General features: G+C 60.6%; 3 protein-coding genes across 4 annotated transcripts; 1 reads left to right on the forward strand and 2 right to left on the reverse strand.

Moving 5' to 3' along the window:
• Positions 1-2: 2 nt before the first annotated feature.
• Positions 3-2572, reverse strand: PTGDS (prostaglandin D2 synthase). The gene is made up of 7 exons (XM_064393589.1): positions 2411-2572; positions 1326-1465; positions 1167-1243; positions 936-1049; positions 629-730; positions 408-433; positions 3-159 (listed from the first exon to the last, which is right to left on the reverse strand). Exons 1-6 carry the CDS (start codon positions 2507-2509, stop codon positions 408-410), a joined length of 558 nt encoding a protein of 185 aa, XP_064249659.1. The 5' UTR covers positions 2510-2572; the 3' UTR covers positions 3-159.
• Positions 2573-4962: 2390 nt separating this feature from the next.
• Positions 4963-8658, reverse strand: C8G (complement C8 gamma chain). 2 transcript variants are annotated; one of them, XM_064393586.1, is made up of 7 exons: positions 8381-8658; positions 7456-7595; positions 6712-6782; positions 6303-6410; positions 5921-6022; positions 5708-5746; positions 4963-5187 (listed from the first exon to the last, which is right to left on the reverse strand). In XM_064393586.1, the coding sequence occupies exons 1-7, from the start codon at positions 8516-8518 to the stop codon at positions 5174-5176; spliced, it is 612 nt and encodes a 203-aa protein (XP_064249656.1). In that variant the 5' UTR covers positions 8519-8658; the 3' UTR covers positions 4963-5173. The 2 variants fall into 2 exon arrangements, with proteins under 2 accessions (XP_064249656.1, XP_064249655.1); XM_064393585.1 differs by having other exon boundaries at positions 4963-5746.
• A 469-nt stretch (positions 8659-9127) lies between these two features.
• On the forward strand, positions 9128-20920 carry FBXW5 (F-box and WD repeat domain containing 5). The gene is made up of 9 exons (XM_064393430.1): positions 9128-9260; positions 9739-9949; positions 11991-12148; positions 12764-12938; positions 14204-14352; positions 15683-16163; positions 18667-18814; positions 19858-20070; positions 20535-20920. The coding sequence occupies exons 2-9, from the start codon at positions 9760-9762 to the stop codon at positions 20779-20781; spliced, it is 1761 nt and encodes a 586-aa protein (XP_064249500.1). The 5' UTR covers positions 9128-9260; positions 9739-9759; the 3' UTR covers positions 20782-20920.
• The last annotated feature ends 4335 nt before the right edge of the window (positions 20921-25255 follow it).

Genomic DNA, 25255 nt, shown 5'->3' on the forward strand with positions numbered 1-25255 from the left:
GCTGTTTTTTTATGGGCTTTAATCGAGACAGGGATACAGGTGTGGGTTGTGAAGCCAGGGAGCGAAGGCTGCTGCGGTGCTGGGGGGCCAGGTGGGGCAGCGTGGTCACCAGCTTGTGGTGCTGTTGGGGCTCGGGCTGGCAGCGGCTGGTGGCTCTGCCTGCAAAAGAGGAGGGGTGAGCATGGTTGAGCTGTGGGAGCCAGGTAACACACAGGGCGGACATGGGCCTCACACTGAGTGGGTAGGCACCTTACAGGCTGGGTGGGGGATCCCCAGCCAATGTGAGGAGAGCAGCAGCCCAGGGAAGGGTTGTGGAGGGGCTGGGGGCTCTGTGGGGTGATGTGGCTTTAAGCATCCCCATACCACCTGGCAGGGCTGGTCTGAGCTCCAGTGAAGGCAGGACTCACCTAAGCAGCATCTGCCATGCATTTGTCTGCAGGAGGAAGAAACAGGGAGATCAGCTCCTCCGGGGGCTGTGGGAACTCAGCCCCCTGATGGATCCTGAATGGGGGCACCCCATGGCTGGCCTCATAGAGAAGCAGGGACAAGCCAGGAGGCTCTCCTTCTCAGTCCCCCTGTGGTATCTCACCCCTACTCCCTGACACCATCCCTGCACTCCCAGTCTCACCCGTTTGGGGCAGGATGAGGATCTCGTCGTCTGTCAGGCCCAGCCCCCTGGAGAACTGGGTGAACCTCTCCAGGCGTTCGGGACTCAGCTCCTTTGTCCGGCCTGCAGCCAAGAGCAGGGTGAGAGGCAGTGCCCCCATACCCACCAGCACAGGGGCACAGGCAGCCCTGCAAGGGGGTCCTGACCCAGCCATCATCCCCCCAAGGTCACCCCAGCTTGGGAAATGACTCTAACCCTGCCCTTCTCTCATGGAAAAGACAGACATGCGGGGGGCATGGACAGCACGGGGGTCCCGGGGCAGACGTACTGTAGAGCAGCACCATGGTGGAGGAACCAGTGCTCTTGGAGATCTGGGTGGCCACCAAGGCGTACTCCTCATAGTTGGTCTCCACCACATGGATGTTGTGCTTGCTGCCCCAGCCTGTGGGGAACATGGGGCACAGCTGAGCCCTGAGCTCCAAATCAGCCACAAGGCAGGAGCAGGGTCAGCAGGGCTGTGAGCACATCCGGGGCTGCCCCACGGAAGCTGGGCACTCACGTGGGCTGGTGTAGATGAACCGCCCTGGCTGCTCTGTCTTGGTGTAAAGACTGTTCCTTGTCACACACTGGTCACCCCTGGGAAGCAGAGCAGCAGAGGATGCACCAGTGGCCACTCCCAGTACCCCCTCCCCACTCCCCCTCTCCCCATGCCCCATACTTGGGGTAGGTGGAGGTAACTTCCAGGTTCCCCTCTGCAGTGGTGGAGATGATGGTGGTGCACATCTTCATCAGGGGCCTCTTCTCCTTGAACCAGTTAGAGTTGGAGGCCAAGCCAATGCTGTACCATCTCCCTGTGAGCTGCACACAACCTCCACTCAGCCCCAGCTGGGCACAGACCCCCTCTCACCCCTCAGCCCCCACCAGCCCCAGCCCAGGGCACTTTCCTCTATCCTGGCAGCCCATTCCCTACAGCAGGACAGCGTCCCAGGGTCCTCATTTCACAGGGAGCTGCTACAGGTCTTGGCAACCACAAAACCCCGGAACAAGGAAATCCCTGTTTAATGACATGTCCTTCACTGCCCTTGGGTGTTCCCTTCCTCTTCACCCCAAGCCCAGGGAGTGTGACAGGACTGCCTGGCTCTGAGATACCATTCCCATCCATTCGGGGGGTGTGAGGATGGGTCAGGACACTGGGGCCAGCATGGCTCATTCCAGTCTGATGTATGGAGCCAGCAGTGTGATACCACTGAGGGGAACTGCCCGCCTTGGAGAGCAGCTGTCCTGGGACCACCCTTGCAGCACATCCCAAACCCCTGTCCTTGCAGGAAGTGCCTCCTGCCATCCCCATCACCTCCCTGGGGTGGCTATGTCCCCCAGGACCTTTCCAGGGGAGAAGGGATGTAGGGGATATCCCAGCACAGCAGCCCTTGTTTTTTTGTGGCCCTGGGCTGGGGTCTTTGTTGGGGAGGGTTTCCCATGGCCCCATCTCTGTGCTGTCAGACTGAGACTGTATTTCTCACTCTCCCCTGTAAGATCCCTGTGTATCCACACCCACTGCACAGCACAGCAGCAGCTCGGACCCATGCCTAACCCAGCCCCTCAGCCTGGAGCCTTGGTGCTGGATCCCTTCCAGAGCCACCAAACCCAGGTGCTGGGAGGTCCCCAGGATGGGAGGCTGCATGTGCACCAGTGCCAGCCTGGCCCCCCACCCACCTGCACCACCCCCTCCCCACATTTTCAGGGCAAGAATCCCCCAAAACACCCCAAACCTCCACAGAGGTGATACCGGTTGGCCTGGGTCACCTTGTCCTGCTGGAAGTCAGCCTGGACAGGAATGCTGTCCTGGGCGTGCAGTGTCCCGAGCAGGGCCAGTCCCAGGATGCCGAGCAGTGTGGTCTGCATGGCAAAAGCGAGCCGAGCTGAGAGCTGAGAGCTGGAGGCAGAGCACTGCAGTGCTGGAGAGTTTGTCGAGCCCCTATTTATGGTCAGGCGTTGCGGGGCCCCCGGGGAGCCAGCCCTGCCTCCCCCCGTGCCGTTATGCAAGCTGGAGCAGAGGACAGAGCGCTGAAGCCAAAGGGCAAGCAGGGGATCCTGTGAATGCTTCCCTCCTGTTGATATGACATATTTGCTCCAGGGTGCCAAACTCCTCTGCAGTGAAAACAGCCAGCGGCCAGCACAGTGGCCGCCCTGCCCCCAGCACTGCCGGGCTAGGACAGGGAGCAGCCCACGGAGAGGCTGCCTGCCCAGAACTGCCCATCCACACAGGGTGGCCTCACTCGGACCCAGAGGGACTTCAGTGAGATGGAGGAAATGTCCAGTGCCTGCCAGGTCCCAACCCAACCCACAGGACTTGACACCTGCGTGTGCTCCTGCAGACACCCTTGCTTTGCCTTGACTCAAGCACCTGCATCACCCAAGGAAGTATCTCTGCTGGCCTTGGCACCCTCGGGGTGCGTCCCACTGGAGAGCCGGGGAGCCCCATGTTCAGCTCCCTGGGGACCAGCATGCGCCAGATGCACCCTAGAACTTGACACCCCACCCGCCCCACCACCCTGCACCCTTTGACAAGAGGGGCTGGAGATGCCCTCTCCCTTGGTTTGGGGTCACCAGTGGGTGCTTAGGTGCCCCCTCAATCTGGCAGGGTGAGGGCAGGGTGAGGGCAGGGGATGTATGCTGGGTGCCAGCAGCAACGCCCATGGTCTGGCAGGGTTTGGGCAGGGCTGGCCATGCCGGGCAGAGCCCCAGCCCCGTGGCGCAGCCCTGCCAAGGTGCTTTACGTAAGGAGCATGTTTTCAGAACAGCTGGTTTTCCCCTGGCAGCCCCCCCTGCACATTCCCTTCCCCGCGCCCTGCTGTGAGGCCGCCCTGCCCTGCACACCCTGCGCCTGCCCGGCCCCGCGGATTTATGAAAACAAAACAAAAGCTGAGCAGGCAGGGCTGGACATCACGAGAGCCTGGCTGGGGCCTCGTATGTTGGGCTGGGGCTCAGTCTCCCCCGGAGCTCACCCTCAGGGTGCTGGGGGAACTCTCTCCACTGGGCACAGAGGCAGGGAACACCCGGGGTGTCACTGGCACTGCGGCAGGAATACAAAGTCCCCTCTGCTGCCAGGTACCCCCAGCCCCCTGCCCAGGTGCCAGGAGGGGGTGCCCGATGGATATCCGGGTGGTGCTCGGCTGTCCTGGGGGTCACAAAGCTGGGAGCCAGCCCAAGGACCTGGGTGGCAAAGCTGGAGCTTTGGGGGCACAGGGGAACACCAAGGGTGGTAAGGGGCAGAAAGAGCAGGGCTGGGGGCAGGACTGACTGTCTGGGCTGTGGGTCCCCGCGGGGGCTGGACACAGACCCTTGGGCACAACCTGGGTATTTGCACCCAGAAATGGTTTAGCCCCAATGACGGATGGGCTGAGCTGACATGAAGGGTGTGGAGAATCCTTGGGGACCAGCCCAGCTCCCCGGGGCTCTCCCCTTACTCCCTTATTCCCCTGTCCGGTGCAACCACTTCGGGGTGCAGGTAAAATGAGCTGGATCCACCACAGCCCAGCTCTGTCAGGCTTGGGGGGCGGCTGGGTGGTGGGAACGGGGGCTGGCTGCGGGCACAGCACGTGGCTCCCTTACATAATTCCCAGAAAAACAACATGTGTTACCAGTTCCCGCTAGGATTGCAAAATGCTGGTGCCGGGGAAAGAGGGCTGCTCCCCCCGCCGGGGCTGGGGGGGGACGGGGCCCCGCACCTGCCTGGCCTGGCCGCTCCCCGTCCCCTCCTGGGGCACCGCTGGCCTGCAGGGTGTGGCAGCACGGCCTTGGCCAGGTGCCACACACAGGGAGAAGGGGTCAGAGGAGGGGCTGCAGCACTAACCCTGCAGCCCCCCCAGTCCCCTGCCTGTCCCTCTGAAAGGTGCTGGCTGTGCAGGCAGCAGCCCTCGGGGAATGAACTCTGCAGCGCTGGGGCAGGGGAACGGGGTGTTTCCCAGCCCTGGAGATGGGAAGCAGGATTGTGGGACTAAGATTTCCTCCCCTGGGGTCCCTGAGTGATCTCCCAGCTTGTTGGGGGAAAAGGTAGATGCTGTGCTGTCTCTCAGAGCCCCATGCTCCCTGCAGCCCCAGGCACGGTGCTGTTCCCCTGTGCTGGGCCCTCCCTTGCCCCTGCCAGCTGGACCAGGAACCACCACTGCTGTCCCATGGCTGAGGAGGGCTCACAGAGATGGCAGGGGTCTGCATGGAAGGGGGCTGCACAGCCCCCCACCACCCCTGTGGCATCCCCCAGCCAGGAGCACGTGTCCAAGGCACTGGCAGCCCATGGTGGAGGCAGTGCTGGCCTGGCTGGGGCTGACCAAGAGGTGACTGGACTGTACACAGGCTCTTCTCTGAGGTGTTTATTGGGGTGTTGCTGGCTCCTGCAGGAGAGTGGGGCACAGAGCAGAGGCGGGACACAAGCTGGGGGGCACAGGACAAGGACAGACACAGCTGCCAGCACAGCTGGAGGGGCGGAGGTGCTCAGGTCGTGTGGCCATGGGCAGCTGGCTGAGGTGAGGGCTGAGCTCTGGGACCCCCTGGCAACTCCATCTGCACCTACAGCTTCGTTTCTGGAAGGAAGAGAAGTGCTGAGGGGCTGGGGGTGGGGAGGTGTCCCAGCCCAGCACCAGGGCTGCAGACCTACCTCTGCCTTCACAAGCACCAATAACAAGTGATGGAGCTGTCCCCAGGGACCTCAGCCTTCACCCCAAGGTGTCCCTGTGCCAGGACATCTCATCCTAGATCAGCCCTCACCCCAGGAAACACCAACATAGATCCATCAAGCCCAGTCTGACCCATGTGAGGGGTGAGTGGGGTTTGCTTTGCACAGTGTACCTAATGCCCATCCTGAGTGATGGTTTGCCACACAAGGGCACAGGCTCTGTTCTGAGGAATGGTCTGGCATGGCCTTTCCCATGCCAGCCCAGCCCTCCCACATTCCTGGGGCAGGACCACAGCCCCAGTGCAGCGTGGATCTGGCCCAGTGTGCCCAGCCCAGTGCCAGGACAGGGACACACAGCTGATGCCCAGCGTGGGGCCAAGCCTGGCACACAGGGGCACCCAGCACATCACCCAGCATCCCCAACTCACCATCGAGGACGTGAAACTCATCTGCAGAGTCACAAAACCCTGCAAGAGACAGAGCCCAGGGGGGTCACCTTGTCTGGGATCCAGCACCCTCCAGCCCCTGCACCCCCAGGACATTGCAGGGCACAGCCCCATCCTTGCATCTTTGTCCCTGGGGTGGCCAGAGCACTGGGACAGAACCCACACGGGTCTCCCTGAGGACCGTGTGCCACCCACCATAGGTGGGGAAGTAGTAGGTGACATCCTCACTCAGACCCACAGCCCTGACGCGCTGCTCGAACTTGTCCACGATGGCGTCGCTGACCAGGCTGCTCCGTCCTGCGTGGGGAGAGACACCAGCAGTGACCTCAGGCCCTACCTGGCCCTGGCCCAAAGCCCCCACGTCCCTACACAAGGTCAGGGCCCAGGGGGCTTTCAGCTCAGAGAAGTGGGTTCCCAGTTCCCCCCTCACGCGCTCCCCCACAGCATCTGGGAACGATTCTCCAGCAGGGAGTGACCCCCATCCCAATGCTGAGTCCTCCAAGGCTTCTCTCCAGAGTCCAGCACAGGTTTCCCACCCCTGTGCTTCACCTGCCATGAGACCCCGAGCCCAGCCTACCATAGAGCTTAACAGAGATGCTGCGGCCCTTCTGGTAATAGAGGATGGCGAAGCTGCTGGGGTCAGCCTCACCCACCACCACATCCACTTTGCTGCTTTTCCTGTGGCCTGGGAAAGACGAGAGGACAGCCCAGTTAGTTCCAGTTAATCCTGGTTAGCCCCAGCATCATCCAGGGGCTTCATTTCCCCACAAGCCAAGTGTACAGGGGGTGAAAATTGGAGCCAGAGTGGGACAACCCCACAGGCACCAGCCCATGGTGTCATCTGTGATGGCATCTGGCTCTTAGGGACCCAAGACATAAAATACTAGGAGTGCACTGGAAAGAGAGACATTGGTACCCGAACCCTGCTGAGAGCAGGACTGGGGGACTCCAGCAGCCTCCTGCCACCTCAGATCAGTCTCCCTCACCCTTCAGCAGGAAGTGTCCAGGGGCCTGGGCGGGAAGGTAGTGCTGCCTGATTTCCCAGCACATCCTGTCCCTGCACGGGAAGAGGAGGAGGAGGAGATGTCAGTACAGGCTGTGAAGGATCTTCCCAGATCCCTGGCCACCCTGCCTGCTAAGGCACACATGCTGTCTGTTTCCCTGGGACTTTTTTTTCTCCCCAGGGAAAGACATCCCAGAACACGGGGGAGACATTGTGAGAGATGCTGAGCCCAAAATCTGCTGAGCCCAAGGAGCCCCTGCCAATTCCCTGCAATGCTGAGCCCAGTCAGGACCTAAAGGCCCATCAAATGCTCACAGATGTGCTGAAAGTCCCCATCTTCAGACATGCTACCCCAAGGATAGCCCTAAGAGCCAGTCCTTGGCTGGGCAGCCTTGGAGCCACCACATATTTCAGTTTCACCAGCCTGGCTGTCCTCTGACCAGCCTGGGCACCCCCAGCTCAGCCTGGGCACCCCCAGCTCAGCCTGGGCTAATGGATGTGCACATGGCAGGGTGTCCATCATGACCAGGGCGCCCATCCTGGCCAGGGCTTTGACTACAAAGGAGGGCATCCCACCCACACTTGGCTCTGGGGCAGCTCTGTCCTCTTTGGAGCCTGTGGTCAGGACACTGGCACGGCTTTCAGAGTCCCCATCCCAGGGCACTTGTCCTGTTCCAACCTGCCATCCCTGTCCCTGCCCGCAGCCCCGGTGCCCGGCATCACTCACAGCTTCCTGAAGGTGCTGATGGCCAGGCTCTGCCCATCCAGGACGGTCATTGTCACTGTCGTGGCCTCCAGCTGGTGGCTGTGCTCTGCCAGGTAGCTGCAGCGGGAGGCCATGCCGACCAGGAACCACTTCCCTGAGAGCTGCGTAGCAGAGGGCTGGCACCATCTACAGGGCCACCAGCCTGGGGTGCCACCACTCAACCACCCTGAGCACCCTGCCCCTCATGTGGCACCTGTGCCCACAGGCTGTTCCTTGGGAACTGCTCCTGTTCCAGCCCTGCCCACAGGTGCCCTTCAGGTGCTGGCTGGTGGGATGGCCGGGCAGAATGAGCCTGACATGGGGACAGGCTGGGGGTGTGCAGGGCATGTCCAAGGCACCTGCCCATGGCTCACACTGCCCGCAGCACTGCGGGCACCCCAGTGCCGCACTGGGTGTGTGCTGGGCATCACACTGCACTGCAGCCCCAGCTCCCCCTGCCAGCAGAGCCCCGAGCCCAGCGCAAGCCCCGGAGCGAGGGCGGCCGCACCGGCCCCCGGCAGCTGCAGACGGGCGAGGACGGGGCTCCCTGCGAGGCTCCGGGCCCGGCGCTGCTCTGCGGGCAGCGCTGCAGCAGGGCCGGGGCTGAGCTGGGCTCCGGCTGCCCCGGCCGTGTGTGGGGGCACCGGGGGGCTCGGGCCTGGGGGCTGAGGGGGACAGTGCGGGGCACCCCTGGAGGGGACACGGCACGGGCTGCGAGGGTGGGCCTGCGGAGGAAGGGCACGGGGGATCAGCGCTGCACGGGGATGCCGGACGGGGGTGCAGGAGGATGGGCCGGCTCTGGGGGGACAGCAGGGGTCGGCCGGGGCACACGGAACAGGAGCGGCCCTGCAGCCCGCCCAAGCGCGGGGCAGCGGATGCCCGCAGACCCCTCAGCCCAGCCCCTCACCTGGTGAAGGCTGAGCCCCTCTTGAGCCTTCACTCTTTCCAGCGCACTCTGGGGAGGGGGCGGCCGCCGTCTGTGCGCCCCGTGCCCCCGCGCCGCCAGGAGCAGCCCGAGGAGCAGCAGCGCGCGCAGGGCCGCCATGTGCCGCTGTGCCAGGCCGCCGTGCCGGGAACCAGCGGGGCCAGGCGGGCACGGCACGGAGCCAGGAGCCCTGCTGGCGGCTGGACGGGGTCATGGCCGGGGTCGGCGCGGGGCCGGGCCGGAGCCGGAGAGCGGGGCCGGGCCGGAGCTCGGAGAGCGGGGCCGGGCGGGGCCGGAGAGCGGGGCCGGGCCGGAGCCGGAGAGCGGGGCCGGGCGGGGCCGGAGAGCGGGGCCGGGCGGGGCCGGAGAGCGGGGCCGGGCCGGAGCCCACAGAGCGGGGCCGGGCCGGAGCTCGGAGAGCGGGGCCGGGCGGGGCCGGAGAGCGGGGCCGGGCCGGAGCTCGGAGAGCGGGGCCGGGCCGGAGCCCACAGAGCGGGGCCGGGCGGGGCCGGAGAGCGGGGCCGGGCCGGGCGGGGTCGACGGCTGAGGAGGGGCGGGGCCGGGGACTCCCAGGGGCGGGGCCTGTTTGGAGAGGGGCGTGGTTTAACGGGGCATGGGCGTGCCGTATCCGGGAGTGGTCAGTGGGGGCGTGGTCTGACGGGGCGGGGCGGGGCCGCCGCTGCAGGGGCGCTCGTGAGCGATCGCGCCGCGCTCGGCTCGCTGTGCCTGGCACGCTGCGGGGACTTCTGTGCTCGAGCCGTCGGGGCTGCGGCTGGACGCGCTCCGTGATTGGCTGGCGCGGGAGCGCCGGCAGCGCCGGCCGGAAGTGGCGCGGCGGGGCGGGGGCAGCGGAGCCGCCGAGGTGCGGGGGGAGAGCGGGGACAGCTCGGGAACACCGGGAACACCGGGGACAGCAGGGACAGCGGGGACAGCTCGGGAACACCGGGGACAGCGGGGACAGCAGGGACAGCTCGGGGACAGCTCGGGAACACCGGGGACAGCGGGGACAGCGGGGACAGCTCGGGAACAGCGGGGACAGCTCGGGGACAGCGGGAACACCGGGGACAGCAGGGACAGCGGGGACAGCGGGGACAGCTCGGGGACAGCTCGGGAACACCGGGGACAGCGGGGACAGCGGGGACAGCTCGGGAACAGCTCGGGGACAGCGGGGACAGCAGGGACAGCTCGGGAACACCGGGAACACCGGGGACAGCGGGGACAGCAGGGACAGCGGGGACAGCTCGGGGACAGCGGGCACGGGGAACTGGGAGTACCGGGCACGGCTCGGGGTTCGCGGGTCCCCGTCCCGGGGCTGACCGCCGCGCCCCGCTCGGTTCCAGGCGCGGCGGCAGAATGCCACGATGGCCGCGGGCTGCCCCCGGCTCCCGGACACCGTCCTGTTCGAGATCTTCCTGTACCTGGACCACGCCGACGTGCTCTCGGTGGCGCTTGTCTGCCAGCAGTGGCGCGCCGTGGCCCGCGACGAGTTCCTGTGGAAGGAGCTGTTCTACCGCTACTACCGCGTGTCCCGGGATGTGCCGCGGCACCCAGGTGCGCCCCGAGAGCCCGGCACGGGCACTGCGCTGCCCGCTGTGCCCTCGGCCGTGCCGGGCCCGGGCTGAGATGGGCACGGCCGCGGCTCTGGGCCTGCAGTGGCTGTCAGGGGCCGCAGGCGCTCTGCCTTTCCCCTCTCCGCACAGAAGGAAGGTTTCCCGAGCTCTGTGTAGCTGCTCTGTGTAGCTGCTGTGCAGTCAGTCACCACATGCTGCTGCAGCCCAGCCTTCCTGCAGGGACCTGTGCTGCAGCTCTGTCCCTGGCCCTGCCAGAGTGTGCAGGGAGCTGTGTGTGTCTGTGTGACAGCGTGGGGACACGTGCAGAGCCAGCAGCTGCCCCACAGCACCGGGGCAGGCTGGGCCTGGCCTGGGCTCTCAGCAGGAGCTGACAGAGCCCGGCAGGGCTGTGAGGAGGCTTGGGGGTGGCAGGCGTGTGGCACAGCTGTGCTCCCTGCTGAGCAGCCCTGCTGGAAGCTGTGTGGTGCAGCTGGGAGGATGGGCCGGCTCTGTCACCCCAGCTGCACTGGCAGGGAGCCCTTGCTGCCCAGGGGGTTCTCTCTGAGCAGCCCATTCCCGTGGGTTGTGGGGGGCTGTGCAAGGGGCACAGCTGTGGCTGGGGAGTTGGATCCTGGGTTGTGGCTTGCAGTGGCTGCAGAAGGGCAGACAGAAATGCCAAGGATCAGGCACTGGGGGCTGATCTTGCAGCAGGGACACCACTGCAGAAGGGCTTGGGGGAGGTGGATGCCAGTGGGATTCCTCCAGGCTGTGTGACTTTGCTCTTGCAGACCCTGGGAGCTCCATGGGCTGAGGATGTTCTCTTTAGGGTTTTTCTGAAGCCTTTTGACCAAGCTTGTTCCCTCCCAGCCTCCTGGAGCTGCTTAGTCAGCTGCCTGCCCTGTTCTTGAGCACTAATTAGGATCAAGCAGTTGGTGTAGCCCAGTAAGGTGTTCAGGCACCTCCCTGGCTGCTGGAGCTGTGGGCACCCTGCACATGGCAGCAGGACAGGGACAGCTGGCAGGCGTGGGCAGGGGCTGGAGGCTGAGTTTGGGGAATCTCTGCCAGCCTGGCTGCCCTGGGCAGCTGCATGGTTAGAGGAGTGGTGTCCAGTGGGCCTGTAAGATGACATGTTGGGTTTGCTTGGCCAAATGGGGCCTGCCCAGGCTTTTCCCAGCTGGATGGGCTGGGACCAGGAGGTTTGGAGGGGGTTGAGGCCTTGAGCAGCAGTGGGATGTGCTGGCAGCAAGCTGGTCCCTGCCTGCAGGAGCAGCTGGGCTGCAGCGTGTTCCAAAAAATCCTTCAGTCCTGTTCAGTGTCACTAGGAAAGTTGGCCCTTATCCATATACATGTCTAATCCTCTTTGCTTCTCTGGGATTTGCTGCTACAAGAAGTCTGTAGGCTGCCTGGCCAGACCCTTCATTAAAAATTTTCTTTATTTGTTTTTTATTGTCCATCAGTAAGACTCCCCTCAGTGTGCCCCAGGCTGTGCTCAGCACACTATGCCCAGCTTCTGTTCTTCTCTTTCATTTTTTCAAGTCTCTTATCTCATGGAGATGTTTTTTTTCCTGGTCCCAGACCCTTTCTAGAGCTGTCCTAATTCTGTGTCAGACAAGACAGAGGTAATCAGTGCAGAGCTGGCTGTGGTGAGGAGCAGCTTCCCAGCTTCCCTCTTGCCCCAGCTGCCTGATTTGGCTGTGCTGGTGCACGTGTTCCTTCTCAGGACTGAGCAAGGTTTTGGTCTAACAGCCAGCACCTCTTCCCGGGCTGTTCCAGCAGGGGCTGTGCTGGTTTGGGAGGCAGAAGTGTGGTGTGCAGCTGTCTGTGTACTGGAAGAAAGGGGTTTTTGTATGTGGGAGTAGGGAACTGCTGAGGAAAATGCTGAGGGCTGATAGCTGAGCTGCAGCCCTGGGCTGGTGCCCCAGCACAGCTCCTAGCCTTGCTGGCAGGAGCCAGGGCTGGTTTATTAAAGCCTGGTGCCATGTTCAGCCCAGCCCTGCTTCCCTCCTCTCACACTTGTGTCCATGCCCCTGCTCTGTCTGCAGGTGCTGTCTCGTGGTACGATGAGTTCCAGAGGCTCTACGACACCATCCCTTGTGTGGAGGTGCAGGCCCTGAAGGAGCACAATGACCAGGTTTTGCACCTGAGCTTCTCCCACTCTGGCTGCCTGTTTGCATCGTGCTCCAAAGACTGCACGGTCAAGGTAAAGTGGTAGGTGCCCTGTCCAGCTTTGCAGCCTCAGTCCAGTGGGGCTCAGCCCTGAGCAGCCTTTGGGAACTCTGTGGAGAGGTTTGACCAGATGTCCCTGGGTTTGGGCTGGTTCCTGTGGGTGCTGAGCTGTCTTCTAAGCCATAGAAGTGATGACTGTTGCAAATGTAGCCTTGAGGGCTGTGTGTTCTAGCTCCAGCCCGAGTGTGTGTGGAGGTGGCCGAGGTGCTTTGCTTTCTAGGTGCAGATCAGTGTCCTGTTGTGCCCTGGGTCTGATGAAGACTAGGGAGATAGTGATCCACTGCAGTGGATCATGTCTTCCCTGAGTGGTTGTCGTGGGAGGAATCTGTCTGAACATGCTGGAAACCCAGCTGTGGTAGCACCATTCACTGCCTGAACACCTCCTCTGGCCAATGGAGCAGCAGTTCTCCATTTGGCCCCTCTCCATTTTCTGTCAGGGGACTGGACAGGGATGTGGCGAGTGGGAGGCAGTTAAATGGGGTTTTTGATATGGTTTGTTTTTCATGTCCCGTTGAGTACTGGCAGAACAGATAAAGCAGAACCACCCTCAGCCTTCTCAGCAGCTTCCTGACTGTCCATCTCTCTGTAGATCTGGAGCAATGAGCTGGACATCTCCCTGCAGCACAGCTCCAACATGAGGCCATACAACTGGAGCTACACCCAGTTCTCCCAGTTCAACTCGGATGACTCCCTCCTGCTGGTATCCGGTGTCTTTGTGGGGCCTCACAACTCCTCCTCGGGGGAGATTGCTGTGATCAGCATGGGTAAGTGGGGCTTCCCTGGGGCTCCTGGGGCATACGAGTGCTGGGTCAGGGGTTTCCCTTCCTCTTTGGGTGTGCAGTAGCCTTGTCTCAGCTCATCCTGACTCCTGAGCTGAGGGCTCCAATCACGGTTCTAGAGGGGAAGCCTCAAAGACAACCTTAACTCTGTTTGGGTTACTACAGCAGCACCTCAAGGCAGTGTTTTGTGTATTTATCCTCACTTCTCTTCTAAGTGCCAGGCTGGGCAAGGGTTATCCACGTCACGTATCTTGGAGCCTCTGCCTCTGGCACATGTGGTGTTTGGCATAGAGCTACAAAAACCCAGAATGGTTTGGGTTGGAAGAGACCTTAAGGTTCACCTTATTCCAACCCCCTGCCATGGCAGGGACACCTCCCACTGTCCCAGGCTGCTCCCAGCCCTGTCCAGCCTGGCCTTGGGCACTGCCAGGGATCCCGGGGCAGCCCCAGCTGCTCTGGGCACCCTGTGCCAGGGCCTGCCCACCCTCACAGAGAACAATTCCTAATTCCCGATATCCCATCCATCCCTGCCTTCTGGCAGTGGGAGCCATTCCCTGTGTCCTGTCTCTCCATCCCTTGTCCCAGGTTCCACTCCAGCTCTCCTAGAGCCCCTTTAGGTACTGGAAGGGGCTCTAAGGTCTTCCCAGAGCTTTCTCTTCTTCAGGCTGGACACATCCAGCTCTCTCAGCCCATCTCCAGAGGAAAGTGGCTGCATCTAGCTCTCACCTTTGTGGCCTTAGTCTCACCCTTAGGTCTCACAGGGATTTCTGAGGTGTTGTCACCTAAGCCTCTTTCACTTCTGCAGCTCTGTGTATGAGGCTTATCCCTCCTGTTACCTCACCATCTTTGTGCAGAGTCCCACAGTACCAGCAATCAGGAGTGCAGCAGGAAGCAGGAGTGCACAGCTGCCTTGGCTGGAGAGGCCCCAAGCCGCAGGGGTGGGAGGGAAATTCTGTATGTGTTTAACTCGTTCTTGTCCCCAGGACCTGCTCTGGGCCCTGCTCAGGGAAAGGGTGGGAGGTTGAATTGCTCTGGCTCTGTGCACTGCCCTGTTATTTTGGTTTCCTTTGTGCATGGATCATCACACATCTCTGGAGAAAAGAGAAATAATCTGTTTCTGTAGCAGTGGCTGGGAGCTGCATGGGGGTTGGCCTCTCCTGCAGAGACCTTCATCCACTTCCTCTGTCCCACATGGTTTCTTCAGAGCTCTTGCTGGAAGTCACTGCCTCACACTCATGTTTCCCTTCCAGAGAACTTCACTCTGCTTTCCAGGGTGAGGAATAAGCCCTATGATGTGTTTGGCTGCTGGCTGAATGAAACCAACTTGATATCAGGCAATCTGCATCGGATTGGGCGCATCACCTCCTGCTCGGTGCTGTGGCTGAACAATGCTTTCCAGGTGAGCTGCTTTCCTTCCAGCTTCACAGGCAGTGCAGCTTCCTGCTGGCTGCTGGGGGAGGGAAAGCTGCAGGGAAGGATGGCTCAATCCTCCTGTCCTCCCTGTTTGTCTCCTCTGACTTGCCCTCAGGATCCTGAGCTCGAGGCATCCCTTGCATGAGGTTTCTCCATGCTCAGTGCTGTGGTACTCACTACAATATTCTAACTCTGCCCTCAGATCTCATTAACTTTTGCCACATTAATTAGGCTGAGATGTTTGTTGGCTGCGGTGCTGCACAGTATGCATTGCCCAACAGTGGGGCTGCTGAGGTCCTTGATAGTCTGAAGCTGGTCCTGGGACTGCTGTAGCCTGGCGTGTGTCCCAGAAATGGCCCTTCTCCCACTTGTAGCTCAGTGTGTTTGTGTGAGCTGGAGGCTGAGCTCAGTGCTGCCTGGCCTTGCTCAGGTTTCTTGGGCCAGGTGCTGTCTCTGATTCTGTGGTGAGACTGGGAGCACTGAGTGTGCTGGCCACGAGCTGCTCCTTCACTCCCTGGCACTTGGGCTGCTGAGTTGTGTTCACCATGTTTTGCCTCTGTTTCAGTGCCACACCTGCTCATCCCCATGTTTTGTGATTTTAACAAGATGCTAACCCCAGGTAAAATCCTTTTGTAGCAGAGACTCTTCCCACAGCCACATCTCCATGCTACACTGAAGCATTACACCAGCATTACACTTTCCATCCCTGAGAGGTCAGGAAGGACCTTGCCCATAACAGGGGTGTGGGAGTACAGCTGCAGGCTGGGAACAGTGAGGCAGAGAGGGACCTGCTCTGTGTGTCTGGAGCAGATACCAGGCTGCCTCTGCTGAGGGGTACAAGCACACTCCAGGAGCACAAGGATTCTCTGCCACTGCTGTTGTGGGCCAGAGGGATCCTACTTCATGCTTATCACAGAGGCCTGTTCCTGAAATCCTTGTCAGTCATAGAATGTAGAGCATCCTGAGGTGGAAGGGACCCACAAGGATCAAGTCCAGCTCCTGGCCCTGCACTGCAAAGCACCAGGTTGCACCAGCTGATTACCTCAGGGTATGGTGGCAGCAGGGCTGCCCAGCTGCTGTGCTTCCTCGCTCCACTGCTGCCTGCCTGAAGGAGTGTTTTCTCTTGCTCTGTCTCCATCCAGGATAGGAAGGAGCTCAGTAGAGCTGGCAAGCCTGGGGCCCCTCGTTGTGTCAGTGCCCACACACGGCGTGGAGGGATCCGTGCAGGCTGGTGTCACTGCGCTAGCTCAGGGCTTGGTTTGAGCTGTGGGAGTGACTTGGGCTGGTTCCTGCTCACTTCTCCCCTCTGCTTGCAGGGCATTGAGTCTGAGAATGTGAATGTAGTGAAGAGACTGTTCAAAATCCAGAACCTGAATGCCAGCACCATCCGGACTGTGATGGTGGCTGACTGCAGCCGGTACGATTCCCCGGATCTGCTCCTGGACTACGAGGAGCAGCTGGCTGCTTCCTCCACCTGCCCGCTCTTTGATCTCGGCAGTGACAGTGAGGAGGAAGGGGCCAAGCCCAAGCCGCCTCCAGAGCCAGCCGTACAGGAATTGCCGGATGCTGGGGCTGTGCCAGCAGAGCATGGGCTGCAGCAGCTCTTTGATGGTATCATGGAGGGCCACGTGAGGCCTGCCCTGACCGAGACAGAGCTGGAGACAAAGGTGGCCGAGCTGTTTGTGCGAAACAGAACTAAACCGCCCGAGCCAAACCTGCTCCCCACAGACAGCAACAGCAAGACAAAGTACTTGATCTTCACCACAGGATGCCTCACCTACTCCCCGCACCAGATAGGTAAGGCTGGGTCTGAGCCTGGAACAGCCGGGGCCCCCTGGGGGCCTGGGCTGCAGCTGCGCTTGGGATTTGGGTCTTTCTGCCCAAAGACTTGGTCTTTTTGCCATCCGTTGGGGAGCTGTGAGCTGGGGTTTGCTCTGGGTTCTGAGAGGCCCCATCACTGTGGGGAGTTTCACCTCCTCCACTTGCCTGAGGGTTGTTTTGTTGCTGCCAGTATGACACGTGGCTGAAGGCATGGCAAGGGCTGAGCAGAAAAGCAAGAAGGAGCTTCTGGTTAAGGACACCAGCCATGAGCAGCAGTGGGTGCAGGGGCAGGACAGCAGCTGCCCTGGAGGAGTGTGTGGAGGGACCTCGGTCCTGTTCTCTTGTGGGGGTAGACAGGGCTGGTCTGAGCAGCATGGGGTTGATGTGTGAGTCACTTGTGCAGTGCCCCTGCCCCTTGCCTGCCTCCCCTCTGCCATGGGTGGGATCACCCTTATGTGGGCATCCAGCCTCAGTGAGGCACTTGGGACTGGGGATGTTTCCAAGGGGGTTATTCACTGCCCCAGCCAGTGTTTGTGAGGTGGGCAAGGCAGGTTGCAGCCTCCTCCACTGTACCAGTGGGGTGCAATGTGCTGTGGGTGCAGCATGCGCCAGGCCATGGCATTGCTGGTGACCTTGTCCTGTGTTAGAATGTCACTGGCTCTCACCTGGAGCACCCTTGTTAAGACAACAGGTCTAGCAAAGCCTGAATTCACAGGAAACCCTGTGGGGAGCTCCTCAGTGGGGAGCAGGAGCAGGGAGACTGGCTGTTTCCCCAAGAGACCCTAAAGGTGACAGAGAGGTGGAAAGGACCAGGAGTGTGGGGAAGGAGGGAGCTGCTCTCAGACAAGACTGCTGTGAAGCCAGACAGTTTCAGTTCTTTTCACTGCTCACACAGTTACAGCCTTGCTTCCTTGCTCTCCTGACTTTCCCATTTCATGGTCCCACACTAGTGCAGCCCAGTAAGGTGGGGAAGGCAGTTTCCAGAGCTGTAAGCAACTTAGTCTTTGCCCACCTCGGTTAGGAATATGACCTGGACTGAATGAGCTCTGCTTCGTGCTCCTGCTGTGGGCTGGGTTTGCAGACAACCATGGTGACTCAGCCCTGGGCTGAGCCAAGGCCACTCACAGCCTGCAGCCTTGCCACACACCGAGGCAGGGCCTGTGGCTCCCGGATTGCCCCGCAGCGTCCCAGGGCTGAGGGATTTGTGCGACGCCTTTGAGCTCTGTGACTCTGGCTGGCAGCCAGCACTTGCAGTACAGGCTGCTGCTTGCAGGGCTGGACACTGGCTCAGTTCCTGTCCCACCGTGAGTCACTGCGGTGTCGTTTGTCCTTTGGTTTGTGTGCAGAACTGGCCCTGTGCTCCTGCTCTGTGCCCACAGCACCTCAAGGAGCTCACCCTGTGCTCACCTCTCACTCTATGCAGTGCTGCTCCAGCGTGAAATCGAGTTCCTGTTTCTCATGGTGATTCCAGGCTGAGCAGCCTGTCCTGCTGACTCATGTGTGTTTGAGTTTGGAACAGGGAGCATGGTGCTGTGGAAGTGAGGATGAAGATGCTGGTGAGCAGCACCAGTGGGGTGGAAGAACACTAGTCCTGTCTCAAAGGTCCCAGGCTCAGGGGCAGAAATATTAGGAAAGGCCTTGGACATGAGCTGTAGTGGGGTGTCACCTGTGTGGGTGGGCTGCAGGAGATGGCTAAAATCAAACATGTTGTTAGCAATTCTCACAGAGGGGTGATGGGATGGGATGGGTCGGGCTGGGCCACCTTCCAGCTCCTCCTGGACCTGCTGAGGATGAAGCCTGTGTGTGCCCAGGAGCTACTGAGGCTCACAGGGGTCCTCCAGGAAGCCATTGGGGATGGACCATTTGTGGATCTGTTTGTGTTTTGGACCTCTTCAGAGCTGGAAGGGGACAGGGCTTGACCCATCACTTGTCTCATTTAGTCAGGAGGTTCAGAAGCTACAAAGCACCTGAGCACAGTTTGGGTTTAAATGTCTGTACTTTGAGCTTTCTGGGACAGATCCCCACCTGCACTTGACAGTGTCAGGGGAAAACCCTGCCACAGCCAGTGCATCTGCTGGGCTGCTCCAGGCTGGACTGCTCCAGGCTGGCTACTGCAGAGAATGGGCTCAGCCCAGGGGATCATTTGGAGAAAAACCCTTCTACAACTAGCGTGTCTCCTGGGCCAACGCAGCTTCCATGTGCTCCAGAGATGGGCTAAGGCAAGGTTTGGCTGTACCCACAGGATCTCCCTGTCTGGGGTTGGATGTGTCAGGAGCTTGCTCATGGGCAGGGTCCTGGTCCAAACCTGGTGAGCTGAAGGAACCTGGCCAGGACAGCAGCCCTGTCCCAGACCTTGCACAGCAAGCTGGTTCTCTTTCTTAGCTGCACCAAGGGAAGCCCCTCCCTGAAGCCTGGGACCTCCCCCAGCCCTGCTGGCAGCAGCCTGCGGAACTGCCTCCGTCTGCTTTGTGTCCCACAGGGATTAAAAGGATCCTGCCCCATCAGATGACGACGGCAGGGCCAGTGCTGGGGGAGGAGCGGCGCTCGGATGAGTTCTTTGACTCCCTGGATCACGTCATCGACATCCACGGGCACATCATTGGCATGGGCCTCTCCCCTGACCACCGGTGAGCACAGAGGGCTTCAGCAGCTGCCAGGGTGGGCAAGGGCTGCTTCCAGGCTCTGTGGGGTGATCAGGACATGAAGGAGTGGATGGATTGGGTGCCCACTGATCCAGGTGGTGATGGTGTGTTGCTGCTGAGCTTCCCCCCAGCCATGGCAGGAATGTGTTCCAGAGCCAGCTCAGGACAGGGTGGTTCCTTCTAAGAGTGGAGGAGTTGCCCACACCAATGTATCTTGTTCCTGAGGTAGATCACCCACAAAATCCTAGAATGGTTTGTGTTGGAAGGTAGCTTAAAAACCATCTAATCCCCATGCCCTGGCATGGGCAGGGACACCTTCCACTGTCCCAGGCTGCTCCAAGCCTCATCCAGCCTGGCCTTGGGCACTGCCAGGGATCCAGGGGCAGCCACAGCTGCTCTGGGCACCCTGTGCCAGAGCCTTCCGACCCTCACAGGGAACAATTCCTAATTCCCAATATCCCATCCATCCCTGCCCTCTGGCAGTGGGAGCCATTCCCTGTGTCCTGTCCCTCCATCCTTGTCCCCAGTCCCTCTCCAGCTCTCCTGGAGCCCCTTTAGGCACTGGAAAGGACTGAGGTATCTCTGGAGCCTTCTCTTCTCCAAGCTGAGCACCCCCAGCTCTGCCAGCCTGGCTCTAGAGCAGAGGGGCTCCAGCCCTTGGAGCATCTCTGTGGCCTTCTCTGGAGTCAAGCATCTCCACATCCTTCTTTGGGTTCCCAGAGCTGGAGGCAGCTCTGCAGGTGGGGTCTCACCTGAACGGAGCAGGGGGGCAGAGTCCCCCTTCATGTGCTGCCCAGAAGACAGCCCCATCCCTAAAGATAGTTTCAGTGAGATTAGAGAGGTGTCACCTGACCCCTAGCGTCACCTTTCAGGTGCAGTGGTCCTTTCCATGGCCAGCAGTGTTCCAGCAGCCTGTTCCCTGTTTCAGCCTGGACTTCAGTGAGCTGGGCTGCAGGCTTCATCCTTGCTGTGCCGGGGGCTCTGTGAGCCCTGGTGCAGTGCAGGTAACCCTCCCTGCCCTCCCCAAGGTACCTGTATGTGAACAGCCGGGCCTGGCCGCGGGACTGCGTCATCTCGGACCCGATGCAGCCGCCTCCCATCGCCGAGGAGATCGACCTGCACGTGTTTGACCTGAAGACCATGAAGGAGGTGAAGCGAGCGCTGCGCGCGCACCGGGCCTACACACCCAACGAGGAGTGCTTCTTCATCTTCCTGGACGTCAGCAGGGACTTTGTAGCGAGGTGAGGGCGTGGGCAGGATCCTGATCCTGCCTCTGGGAAGGCCTGGGCCTGTTGCTATGTGGTGGTCGGGTGAGCAGAATGCTCCTGCGGAAGTAGAGCAGGGAGTGGGACTGGCAAGAACAGAGGGACTGACTTGCAAAATGCTGATAAAGGGTGGCTGCCCTGGTCCTGCTGTAAATACCCTGCTGTAAATCCTGGAGGAAAGGGTAAATCTGGGGCTGTGGTGTGTTTGGTGGCAGGTGGCAAATGCCCTTCTGGGGGCTGCAGGTGCTGTGGGGTGAGCTGAGGGGCCCTGGATCCCCGAGGGAGCTGCCTGTGCAGTATGAAGCTCATGGAGACAGGGGCTTTGGTACCCTCTGCCCGCCTCCCTGTGGAAGGACAGGAGTGGGAAGGGCAGGGTGTTGGGGCTGCTGGGCTGACACTGGGACCAGTGGGACACCCTGACCACTGTCTCTTCACCCCAGTGGGGCAGAGGATCGACACGGCTACATCTGGGACCGGCACTACAACATCTGCCTGGCCAAGCTGCAGCATGACAACGTGGTGAACTCGGTGGCATTCAGCCCGGTGGAGCAGGAGCTGCTGCTAACAGCCAGTGATGACACCACCATCAAGGTGTGGCGGTCCCCGCGGGCCGTGCGCATCCGCCAGGCCAGGAGGCCTCGGCCCAGGAAACTGCTCTTCTCCTGGCTCTTGAACCAGAAAAGCTGAACCCAGGTACATCTGCTCCTGCAGCTTCCTCACTGCAGCACCTCCTTCTGATCTCACAGAGCCCTGAGCCCTGCACAGGGATGAGCTCTAGGCACACAAATCCTATGGCTGAGCCAGGAGGGGCCCTGGCAGCAGGAGTCGCCTCCTCGAAGCATCGGCTTCAGACAGGACATAAGAGCTGGGGCCCTGTTGTGGTTCTGTTGGGCAGCAGCTGAGCTGGTCACTGCAGGGTGGGCTCCCACAGCTTCTCACCAGCATCGCTACTTGGGCATAGCTCTCTGGGTGAGCTCTGGGCACAGGGGACACTGAGGCACGTCCAGTGGGGGCCTGTGTGAGCTGGGTACGTGGCCAGCCACACTGGGAGCCACCAGCTGCAGAGTGGCAGGAGCCACGGTGCAGCTGTGCTGCCTGACTGCAGGACTCTCTTAATATTGGCATTTTATTAATGTGTGTTTGTCCCAAAGCTCCACAGGCAACTCGTCTGGCTGCTGCGGAATGTCAAGTGCCTCTTCCCCACGGCACCTCTGCCCAGGAGGGCAGCAGGGACTGGGGGCAGTGAGGGGGCAGCAGGGCCAGGACTGGGAGCCTGACTGGCCCCAGGGTCTGTGTATTGGTATTGCCAGTTTCCAAACTTGGGAGGGGGAGGGCTGGTGGTCACATGGTGCTGGCTTTGCCTCTGTCTTCCTCTGAGTAGCACTTCAATAAGCTATGGATCGGGAACGTATTTATTGTGGGGGATCTGCTGTCCCTTTCTGGGGTACCCATGAGGACAGCTTACCTCCTGCCCATGCTACCCATGGCACTTTAGGTTCTTTTGGAATGTTCTCTGTGAACAGGTGGAGGCACCCACAAGTGCTGCAGGTATTCATTCACCTGCAGGTGATGGGGATGGAGCCCTCCTGCCTGCAGCTGCTGCCCTCCTGACAGCTGAATAAGCTCCCTGTTCCTGGGGCTGACCCACCATGGAGGGGGTCAGCTCCTCCAGGACCCCACAGGCAGTGGGGATGGTCACTTGAGTTATTATGGACTCAGTGGTGTTCACTGTCCCCTGAGCTTCTGTCCCTGTAGCAAGTACCCAAATGTCAGAGTCTAAAATGACGCTCCTAATCGTGACCTGGCCTAGATGGGACCCTGAGGAGCTGCTGTTGCTCCTGGAAGCAGGGCTGGGAAGGAACTGCAGGGGGAGGCATTTTGGGGCCCCCCTGGAAGCTCCAGTGCAGGTGCCTGTGCCATTCCCAATCTGGGGTTGCTGATAAACCTGACAGAGGTGGCATCTTCTGTCACAATGGCACTGATGGCTTTAACAGCCTCTGCAGCAGGAGGGTCAGCACCTGTGTCCTGCTGTGCCCCAGCTTCATCCAAAACCCCCGTACTCAGGTTTTCTGTCATGAAATTAGGGGTTCCTTCCTGTGTGTGCACACAGGCTCCACATCCTGCTCTGTCCAGTCACACAGTGAAGGAACAACCTCCCCTTCCTCCCCCAACTGTGAACTCTCCACCCGTGGCTCGGTGCAGCAGCAAGCAAGGCACTGAGGTGTTGTTTGTACTGAGTTTTGCTCTTCACTCTGGCATTGAATAAATACTCTGCTAAAGCATCTCTGCAATGTGAGCTTGTTTTTCCAAGCACTGTGCTGTTGAGGCAGAGCTGAGGCCAGGGCTGTCACGGGGCTGGGCTGGAGCACTGCAGGAGCTGCTGCCCAGCCTGTGGTTACCTGCCCTGGCTGGGGGAGTGTGGGTAGAGAGCTGTGAGCAACAGCAGAGAGGCAGGGGATGGCCCAAGGGCAGCAAGCATCCATGGCAGCCAGGGCTGAACACTGCAGGCTCCAGGACAGGCCAGCGGTTAGATCCCTCCTGAATTTATGTTTTTCCAAGCACTAGCAGGCACGGAACAGGGGCAAGCAGAGAGCCCTCCAATGCTGTTTGGCATCCCTGTGCCACAGCAGGCTCCTGAGCTGCAGTGCCACTGTCCCCTCATTGCCCTTTGCGTCTCCCTGGTGTAGCAGCTGCTGATATGAAGGGGGTCTGGGGGCTTCCCAGAGGGGACAGGTGCCCATGGTCATTCCTTGTGTTTCTCTCTTCCATACCCAGTGAACAGAGGCCACCAGGCTGCTGCCCTCAGGTTTATTCCCTGGGCTGGTGCTGCAGCCTGGGAGGGGCAGGAACAGGCATCCTGCAGGCACTGGGCTCCCAACAGCAGTGAGGGAAAAGCAGCCTGTTCTGGAGGAGCTCAGAGCTGTTACAACCCAGGAACAGGAGTGTTGGATTTGCCTTAGCAGCAGTAGAACCACTGGAACCACTGGCCCAGCACTGCTGCACTGGCTCCCACTGGCCTTTTGCCCAGTGGAGCTCCAGCAGCCAGACTCCAGCTCCTTCCCTTTCACTTACAGACTGCCCCTGTTCCCTCCTTGTCTGGGAATCCTCCTGCAGGCACACAGGAGCTGGGGAGAGTTCCCAGCACAGAGTTAATCCCCCAGCACAGAAACCCCCTGACCCTGATGCAATCCTTCCCATGCTGTGCCCAGCATCCCCTGGCTCATACACAGCAATGCTGTTCAAACAGCTTTTATTAGTGCTTCTGACCTTATTACACCCTCAAGGAAAACAAATCCTAGTTCACAGTGCCAGGCTGAGATAGTGTAGTCAAAAGGGAAAAAAAAACCCTACAAAAATCCAGGGGTGGCTTGTGTCCTGTGTTTGTCCATGTGGCTACCAGAGCTGTGCCCAGGACAGGGCTGGGCCCCTGCCTGCAGCACATAAGCACAATTCCTGCTGCCAGCTCCAGAGCTGCTGAGAGCCAAAAAAGGCCCGGATGGCATCAGCAGTACCAGAAGGGTGGGGAGGAAAAAGCTCCCAGTGGGAGGGGTTGACAGGCCATGTTTCCCCTCCAGCAGTAAGCCCGTGGCCTGAGGAGCTCAGCCTGAGCTTTGCTGCAGCACTGACTCTCCCACAGACCTTCCAACAAGTGCTGGGGCAGGAGGACCAGTTCCCACCCCGAAAGCAGCCCAGGTGGCTCCAGCTGAGCCAGCATCTCCACAGTCCCTCCTGGCACTACCTGGCCAGAGCCCCCAGCCCCGCTGCAGGCAGCACCCCATGAGCAGACATTCTGATCAACACAGAACAAGCTCCCCCCACACAACACTTAACTCCCAGAAATTCTATGAGCAGAGCTGACCTTCCTCTCCCTTCCCAGGCTTTTCCAAGCATCCCTGGGGAGCTGCTGTAGATGAGAGCAGGGCTCTGCTAGCCTGGATTTTCCTCATAAGGCACAGAGTGAGAGCAGCAACACAGGGCTTGATCTGTCCCTTGGGACAGGCTGGAGGGGACTTTGCACAAAAGGAAGGGTCCTGTGACCCCTCTCCCACCTCAGGCTCTGCTGTCACCAGCCTCTGTCCCACTCCCCCAAGAGGAGGGGCTGGGTCTGTCCCCAGACCCTGCACACACATGTGACAAGTTCCATGCAGTGATTCTAAAGGGGGCTCACAGGTCACCCCAGCACCTGTTTGGAGAGCACCTGGCCAGCACAGCAGCCGTGGGTGCAAGTTCAGCTTGGGCCAGGGTCCAGCTCAGCCTGCAGGGCACTGGGCACCCCTGAGTTCCTGGGCATGCTCACTGCTCCAAGGTTAGGAGGGTTGGAGGCCCCTGAGTTCCTGGGCAGCAGCAGGGACGTTCCAAACAGCCCCAGGGGCAGGTCAGGGCTGTGCCAGTACATGGTGGGACAGCCAGACCCTGCAGGGCTCCCTGCCAGGGGAGAGCCTGATGGTGTTCTGGACCCCTCAGGGTGGCTGTGCCAGAGCCAAGGTGTGAGCAGACCACAAGCCTGGCAGGCTCTGCAGCCATCAGACCCGGGCTGGGCACCTGGCAGGAGCTGCTGGCAGTGGGGGGCCAATCCCTGGCAGCCACTGAGGAGGGTGACCATGCTGCAGCCCCACGGCCCAAGGAGCAGCACAAGAGCCAGCCAGGGCCCCTGACCATTGCAGGGTGTTCACAGCTGGTTCCTGTCATCAACAAAACATCTCCTGTGGCACGATCAGCAACTGACAGGGGTGAGGGAAGCCCAGGCAAAGGAGGCAACACCCTGGATCAGGGCCCATCCAGAGCTACCCATGGCCACAACAAAGCTGCAGGGGGCACTATGCAGGGATGTGGCAGCCAGTTCTTCCCCACTAACACCAAGAGACACCTTCTCATGGCTGCTGAACATGTGCTGCCCAGAGGGAAGGAATCCAGGGACAGAAAAGGGACAGCACTCTTCACTTCTCCAGCCCCAGATCCTACCCAGCTGGCTGCAGATTCAACATGGGCCCAAGTGGAGGAAGAGCTCCAAGGTGCTGCCACCTGGAACCAATGGCCCATGACTCCTGAGCTCAGGGATGGGGAGGAACAGTGAGGGAGACCTGCTGCTGGTGACTGCAGGCACTGAGAGTGCAGGGGCTGGCCAGCAGTGCCCACTGCATGGGCAGACAGTACACATCCC

The sequence above is a fragment of the Passer domesticus genome, chromosome 18 (assembly GCF_036417665.1).
Source record: "Passer domesticus isolate bPasDom1 chromosome 18, bPasDom1.hap1, whole genome shotgun sequence".
In the NCBI taxonomy this organism is placed as follows: Eukaryota; Metazoa; Chordata; class Aves; order Passeriformes; family Passeridae; genus Passer; species Passer domesticus.

Coding starts and splice junctions, on each gene's coding strand:
- PTGDS (XM_064393589.1), bottom strand. CDS start 2,509: ATGCAGACCACACTGCTCGGCATCCTGGGACTGGCCCTGCTCGGGACA. Junction 1,466..2,410: donor CTGACTTCCAGCAGGACAAG/GTGACCCAGGCC, acceptor GGTTGTGTGCAG/CTCACAGGGAGATGGTACAG. Junction 1,244..1,325: donor GTTACCTCCACCTACCCCAA/GTATGGGGCATG, acceptor TCTGCTTCCCAG/GGGTGACCAGTGTGTGACAA.
- C8G (XM_064393585.1), bottom strand. CDS start 8,518: ATGGCGGCCCTGCGCGCGCTGCTGCTCCTCGGGCTGCTCCTGGCGGCG. Junction 6,783..7,455: donor ATCAGCACCTTCAGGAAGCT/GTGAGTGATGCC, acceptor CTTCCCGTGCAG/GGACAGGATGTGCTGGGAAA. Junction 5,747..5,920: donor CTACTACTTCCCCACCTATG/GTGGGTGGCACA, acceptor TGTCTCTTGCAG/GGTTTTGTGACTCTGCAGAT.
- FBXW5 (XM_064393430.1), top strand. CDS start 9,760: ATGGCCGCGGGCTGCCCCCGGCTCCCGGACACCGTCCTGTTCGAGATC. Junction 9,950..11,990: donor GGATGTGCCGCGGCACCCAG/GTGCGCCCCGAG, acceptor CTCTGTCTGCAG/GTGCTGTCTCGTGGTACGAT. Junction 12,149..12,763: donor CCAAAGACTGCACGGTCAAG/GTAAAGTGGTAG, acceptor ATCTCTCTGTAG/ATCTGGAGCAATGAGCTGGA.